This window comes from Myotis lucifugus, unplaced genomic scaffold (genome assembly GCF_000147115.1).
Source record: "Myotis lucifugus unplaced genomic scaffold, Myoluc2.0 scaffold_6, whole genome shotgun sequence".
NCBI classification, from domain to species: Eukaryota; Metazoa; Chordata; class Mammalia; order Chiroptera; family Vespertilionidae; genus Myotis; species Myotis lucifugus.
The window spans coordinates 18,600,940-18,608,665 of NW_005871054.1; the positions used below are offsets into that span (position 1 = coordinate 18,600,940).

At 40.5% G+C, this 7,726-nt stretch overlaps 1 protein-coding gene across 1 annotated transcript in view; it reads left to right on the forward strand.

Moving 5' to 3' along the window:
- The window catches only part of LOC102417339 (cytochrome P450 1B1), an 8,096-nt gene extending 2,234 nt beyond the window's left edge, over positions 1 to 5,862 (forward strand). The window contains 2 exon segments of the mRNA XM_023747667.1: positions 1 to 209; positions 3,472 to 5,862. The exon segment at positions 1 to 209 is cut by the window's left edge and continues 138 nt beyond it. Coding sequence (XP_023603435.1) covers positions 1 to 209; positions 3,472 to 4,060 — 798 coding nt within the window. The 3' untranslated portion in view covers positions 4,061 to 5,862.
- The last annotated feature ends 1,864 nt before the right edge of the window (positions 5,863 to 7,726 follow it).

Sequence of the window (7,726 nt, forward strand, 5' to 3'; positions counted from 1 at the left end):
CCCCCCGAAAGCTTCCGTCCCGGGGCCGCCCCCCGCGCCCTGATGGACCCCTGCATCCTCCCGGTGGGAAAGGAGGCGGCCGAGGGCTCGGGCGACAGCCCCCCGCGGCTGGACGAAGACTCCGGGCCGTCCACTGTCACCGACATCTTTGGCGCCAGCCAGGACACGCTCTCCACCGCGCTGCAGTGGCTGCTCATCCTTTTCACCAGGTAAAGCCTCCAGGAGGCGTGGGTCGGGCCTCCCTCTCCTCCTATAAAAGGTGCATGAGTGAGTGTGTGTGTGTGTGTGTGGGGGGGGGGGGGGGGGTTGGGGGGCCATGGGGAGATAAGGACACATATGTAATACCTTAACCAATCAAATAAAATAAAGTAATAAAATAAAATAATAAAACAAAACAAAACAAAAAGGGTGCAGTGAGACCAGCATAGGCTGAGATCACGACCAGCGCGCAAGGAGGGTTTGAGGTTTCGCTCCAGGCCGCCACCTCTCAAATCTGATGTCGCGCCTTCAAACCGCCAGGCAGGCAACAGGGGGGTAGAGACACGCGAGCGGGCACGCCCCACCAGCGGGACCTCTCCGAATCTCTGATCTTGTCGCTGCGTCTCCAAGTAGGCACACATTTGTGAGAAACCCCCTGGAAAAACAAGACTTTTTTAAGTGCCCGCAGATCAGTCCAGATCTCTTCTCCTGCCACAGGAGAAGCGTCATTGGAACGGTTCGGAAAGAAGGGGTAACGCGGTCAATACGTTACAAACACAGCAGCCTCTTCCGATCCGCCAGTCCGCGCAGATCCGAGGCCTCCCAGGCCGGGCGCTAAAAGCCAGCGGCCGGTCCGGGCTTTGTTCCCCGGGAAAGGAACCCTCGGAGGCCGGTCTGGAGGCCCTCAGACTTGGCCCCGGGTTGGTTAGCCCACGTGGAAGTTTTAGGAGGGAGGTCAGGAACCAGCGGTTTGTGCTGGATTTTGTGAAACAGCTGCGCTAGGAGTAAGAGAAGTGTCTTCCGGGTAAAGAACTGGAGAAGCAGTCACTTTTACCCAGCGCAGAACAGCATCCAGAAAGGCAATCAGGGCACCCAGGAGGCCTCTGCGGACCTCCTGGCCCCTGGGTCCCTCTTGGTCGGTTAGCTGGTCCCCAGAGACCACCTTGGTTAAGGTCTCAGACAAGCTCCGTAAACGCACGAATCAGAGAAGTTCCAGGTATCACTTGGTGCCAAATTTAGCAAATAAAAAATAAATTTTACATAGGACATACTTATACTAAAAGATTAGCCATTGTTTATCTGCACTTCAGATTTAACTGGGCGGCCTGTAGCTTGTCTGGCAACTCTACCCCAAGGGGCAAATGTCTGGCTCAAGGGAGTCTTGATGGCCTGGAGAGACCAGAAATCCTGGTTGTGACATTTCTTGGTGGCACAAGTTAGCTGTGGGGAATGCTGAATTTTCTGGCGCCTCAGATACTGAAAGGCAAAGACAGCTTTTTACTAGAATCCACTGCAACACTGCAACCCTTAGATACTGTACGGACACTTTCACAAATTGAATATTTTGTATATTTAAAATCGCTTCTCCGTATTATGATCACAGAAACTCATAGTGGGGGCAGGTAGGTCAGAAAGAAAACATCCCAAAAGGGGATCAATAGATCTTTAGCATTCTCAGATAAACATGTTAACTCTTTTTTTTTTTTTAAATACATTTTATTGATTTTTTACAGAGAGGAAGGGAGAGAGATAGAGAGTTAGAAACATCGATGAGAGAGAAACATTGATCAGCCGCCTCCTGCACATCTCCTACTGGGGATGTGCCCGCAACCCAGGTACATGCCCTTGACCGGAATCGAACCTGGGACCTTTCAGTCCGCAGGCCAACGCTCTATCCACTGAGCCAAACCGGTTTCGGCAAACATGTTAACTTTTGAAACAGACTTTCTTTTTCATTTAGAAACAGATTGGGCAGAGAAAGGAAATAAAACAATGTTGGGGTCACTTTCAATTCAATATAGCTGATAAGTACATTTTTCTTCTTTTGGGTGAAAAGACAATATGATGAGTTGGCACATTACACTAGCCATTTCTGTATATAGGTTTTATCAAAAGGAAGAAAATACATTTACCTATTAGCTATGGCCGCTTTCATACTACAGCACGGGCAGAGTTGAATAACTGGGACACAGAGGGTTTGATCTGCAAAACCTAAGATATTTACTCTCTGGCCCGTTATGAAAAAGCTTACAGACCCCTGAAGTAGAGTGCTAACAAAGCAATATTTTCAAATCACCCCGGATTTCATCACATACATGCTTATATATTTTTTTCAGGGCTGCAATGATTATTTACATTTTTTTTTTTTTACTTCTGACATTTCCTCTTATTGTAATGGCTATTTCCCCATCTTTTAAACTTTATTTTGACAATTTTAAAAAAATCATATCGATAGATTGCTAACATGTCCACTTTAATAATTTTTGATGGTTACGTAATATTTTGCCATAGTAATATAATCATTGTAAGAACCATTGCTTGAGCTTTACTATTGTCGTTTACATTTTAAAAATTTCAGCCATTGTTGTGGTTATATGTTTTTGTATTTGTTACTTCCTAAAAATACATTGCAAGGTGGATTACCCGGTTTACAAAGAGTGGGGAGAGGTTACCCTTTTGGACCTTGCTTTGTAGTAAGATTTTGTTTTCCAAAAGGATTATGCTAGTTTATGTCACCAACAGTGAATACGTATTACAATTGGTACCATAATCTCATGAACATGGGGAATTTGCTTTCACATTTAGAAGCCATGTTGCTTTACCTATCAGCATACCAATCACCTTTGTACAAATGAGAACAGTAGGGAAATGGCGGGGGGTTGGAGGGTGGGGGGAAGGATCTTCTTTCAGGGCTACATTTTAACTTTTATGGGCCTTCGGTGCTTTTGTCTTTGTAGATACCTTATTCCATGAAAAATAAAATTATATTTTATGACTATATTGGTATAAAGATAAATATATTAAAATTATATGCTAAAACATTTCCTTTGACCGAAAAGTTCATTTTTTCCCTCTTCTGATTTAAAAAAAAAAAGAAGAAAAAGAAAGAAAACATTTCTTGGGCCTCTGAAAAGTATTGTGAGTCCTAAGCATTGTGCCTGCTTCCTCTATTGGAGAAGTTGGCCTTCTCCGTTATCCTCCTTTCTCAGGCTGAGAAAACTTAGACATATTTTGACTTATGACAGGAAAGAGAGCATTAGCCATGTGAGGCCCATTACAGGAAATGTAACTACCAACTTATCCATCTTGCAATTTAGTGAGAAATGAAGAAATTGTTTTAGATTATTTTGGGGGGAGGCACGGAAAAGTTAAGTCAGTCCCTGATTCAGATAATGAAAGTGGGATTAAAACAAATTGTAATGTGCTTTCTACGTGAAAGAAGAATGAGTTTTCCTCACTCGTTTTTCTCCCTCTGCCTTAAAAACCAAACAGGTACCCTGACGTGCAGGCTCGGGTGCAGGCAGAACTGGATCAAGTCGTGGGTCGAGACCGTCTGCCCTGCCTGGATGACCAGCCCAAACTGCCCTACATCATGGCCTTTCTTTATGAAGCCATGCGCTTCTCCAGCTTTGTGCCCATCACCATTCCTCACGCCACCACTGCCAACGCCTCTGTCTTGGGCTACCACATTCCCAAGGACACGGTGGTGTTTGTTAACCAGTGGTCCGTGAATCATGACCCCGTGAAGTGGCCTAACCCGGAGGACTTCGATCCCACCCGGTTCTTGGACCAGGACGGCTTCATCAACAAGGACCTGGCCAGCAGCGTGATGATTTTTTCAGTGGGCAAACGGCGCTGCATCGGGGAAGAGATTTCCAAGACACAGCTGTTTCTCTTCATTTCCATCCTGGCTCACCAGTGCAATTTCAAGGCCAATCCCGACGAGCCCGCAAAAATGGATTTTAATTACGGCCTGACCATTAAACCCAAGTCATTTAAAATCAACGTCACTCTCAGAGAGTCCATGGAGCTCCTCGACAGGGCTGTCCAAACGTTGCAAGCCGAGGAAGACTGCCAGTGAGAAGCCAGAAGCAAGCTGGAATTTTAGAAGGACTCAAGGTTTGGGGGATGGGGAGTAAAATTTTCCAGCTCCTCTGTGCCACTTTCTCAGTTCGCCTCTAAAGTGAGCCCAGATCCGCACTGGGCTGTGCAGGAGCTCTGGGAAGATTTCTTTTCAGTCCAACAGTGAAGAGGCCCAAAGAAGTTTTATACGTACATCGAATGCTGGTAATAACTTCTCCAGAGAGCATTCTTTGGAGATAAAACACATGTGGGCACACATGCAGAACTACCTGATGAAGAGGTACTTCCAATGCCATGCTTTCGTGGGTGGGATCGCAGGTGGATGTTCTGTGTGCTGAACAGCAGTAGAAAACCGTATTGAGCAAAGTTTTAGAATATATTGTTGAATATGCAAAAGCACATAATTTCAGTGAAAGACGTGATTGAGGGTGAGAGGGAAAAGATTCAGACCGGAAAGTGCCTTCTCACCTTGTCAATACAATAGCTTAGTTAGGCTCTGGTATCTGTGGATGGATTTATCTTTTGGCCTACTGATGTGCTTTCTCATATTTTTTTGGATGATTCGTAAAGTCATTTGCTGAAAAGGAAATTAATAGTAGTTGGTTTAATGATTATAATGGGTTTCAGTGATTTATCATTAATTATAAAATGTAAATTGTTAAATTGTAAAACATTCCAAGCTGTGTTGATTGCCAAAGTACAGAATTTCAATTATAAGCAACATCCGCCCCCCCCGAAAAAAAGCAAGATTTACCAGCCCAGCTAAGCTTTAAATTATGTAATTGCAATGCACTGAGTTCAATAATTAGCATAGCTTTAAAAAAATCACCCAATAGTACTCAATATGTATACATTTATAATTATTCATAGGCAATATGTATTAGTTATTTTATTATTAAATTCTTAGTATTATATTATTTTGGTCAAGAAAAGGTTGTATAACATATATCTTTTATATTGTCATAGAAAATTGAAAAGTATAACCAATTCAACTAATTCTGGCTCAAATACATGAAATGAGTTAGATTAAGTCAACTACCTATTTTTGACATGGAAACCAAGTTAAAGCAGTCTTGTCTTTCATCCAAAACTCAGAAATCTAAAAATTGGGTCTGCAAGATGTCTTCCTTATTACTTTACAATATATTTATTAAAATTCTATTCATAATACAGAATCTCTTTTTAAAATTGATCAAGTTAATATGTTATAATGCCCAAACTCTTGGCATGCTTAAATTTTAATTTAATTTTAAAGAGATTCTAATTATTGAGAACCAGTTGAAGTTACTGGAAATCTCACCATTAGACATTGGAACGTAGAGAAATTTCACCTGTGTTTCCTGATGAACAGCGAACAATGCAACAAATTACCTGAATGTTATCTTTATTAAGAAAGAAGAGGGAAAATTTCCATTATAACAGACCTAGTTTTCCTTTTAAATTATTTAAAAAAATAACATTACTATCAGTGTTTTGGAAAGTCAGAGTCAGAAGGTAGTCTTGGGGGGCTGTTTTGAGGACTGCATTGTCTATCACTGAAGCTGATCAGATAAATGGTGTTGTCTAAGATGGGCAACCCGGTTAGCTGTCCCTTTGGTAACTGTGAGAACATAAAGCTTGAACAAAATGCATACATTTAGTTTATACAAATAATCTAAAAACCTTTAAAAAAAGTGATGGAAGATTGTAAGAGTACAAAATGAAGTTTGAAGATTTAACTTTCATCAAAATTATAAAGGAAGGAGTGTATTATGGTTGTGTGTGTAGGGGTGGAAAGAGAAAAGAGTGAAAAACTGAAAAGGAAGAAAGATGGTTAAACCACTCATTCCAAATTAATTAATTTGAAATATGAATATTTAGAAAAAGGATGTTTTTCAGGTACCTATATTAAATCTCAAGTAGACTTTAAAAATCCACAACATAATAGATCTATTTTGTAACTCAAAATTCTTTTTAATCCTCACCTGAGAATATGTTTTTATTGATTTTTCTTTAGTGAGAGGGGAAGGGAGAGAGAGAGAGAGAGAAAGAAAGAAAGAAACATCAATATGAGAGAGAAACATCGATCGGTTGCCTCCCATATGCACCCTGACCAGACTGAACCCACAACCTAGTTACGTGTCCTGACCGGGAATCAAACTCACAACCTTTTGGTGTACAGGACGATGCTCCAACCAACTGAGCCACCCGGCCAGAGCTGTAATTTGAAATTTTTTATTAGTCAAAATGTCACATAATTTTAATTATAAAATCTCATAGCCGTTCATCTTGAATATGAAAAACTGTTTGTGCCAGTATTTTTAAAGGCTCTAAAGTCAACTATAGAAATGAGGCTTACCAATACATTTAAAATTTTTTGGTACTGGCAATTCCAAAATATGATTACCTTCTGCCTTCCCCCCTCCTTCCTCCCCCCTCCCTCCAGCAGGGCTGAGAAATCGACTTTGGGTGCCTTATCTTACTTATGCTGGGAGGTGTGTGGCAGCACAGTAATCACGTACTAATCTGGATGCCTCGTTAAGTAAACCAGATCCAGATGTGCTATAATCTGTTTTTATGCAGTTTTTATGTACGTGGGCTCAGTTAATGTGGTGCTTTCAGCAGTGGGAAAGCTGTGCTTATATAGAAGAAAGTAAGGTGGATGCTTAGCGGTTAGCTGGTTTATTTAATATGTTTCTAACCTAGTTAAAGGAAGGAAAGCAAACCCCAAACCAAATAAAAATAATCAAATTTGGGGGCTGTAGTAATCATGTTACTGGCTAATCAGAAAACCTCATTTTATTTCTGCCAGAGGAAAAAAGGCACTTGCTGGTCACCATTATAGTCAGAACGTCTACTCCAGGTAATTGCAGTGAAGTATAGTTAATATATAAATGCTGCATTTATATATTAAAGCTTTGACTTTGTAAGAAAATTGCTTGTTTTCCAAAACAAAAAGAAGGTGTCTCAGGTTTGTTTTGTGGGTTATCTAAAAGCCTTCATGTCTCAGAACTTAGCCTTTACCTGTGAAATACTATTATAGCCTTAATATTTTCATATTACATCTATATTAAATCAGATAGTTGCATAGCATTATATATTCATTTGTGTGTTTTTAGGTATGAAACAAATGTGTAATAAAAAGCTATACTTCATTAGATGTTTATAACTCAAGGATAACTTCTTATTTAACCTTTTATTATTTTTGTATTTTATCATGTATGCTTTTTATCTGTACATAGTGACTATAATGCATCGTTGTACCTAAAATAGGTTTTGGGGACACAGCATCAATCTGTAGCTTTTACTGTTCGATATACCAAGTTAAAAATTCTGTATCTGTAATTACCAATAATAGGACAACATTACAGAAATAATAAAAAGCACTTTCATAATCTTGTTATGAAGTTTTATTTTATGTTGTAGCACATATAGCCTAATGCATCTATTCATTTCAACTACTATTTTTTAAAATATGTTTTTATTAATTTCTGAGAGAAAGGGAGAGGGAGATAGAAACATCAATAATGAGAGAGAATCATCAATTGGCTGCTTCCTGCATGGCCCACATTGGGGATCCAGAATCGAACCGTGACCTCCAGGTTCATAGGTCGATGCTCAACCACTGAGCCATGCTGGTCAGGCCTTCCTATCAACTACTATTTTTAAGTGCTTGACTTAAAAT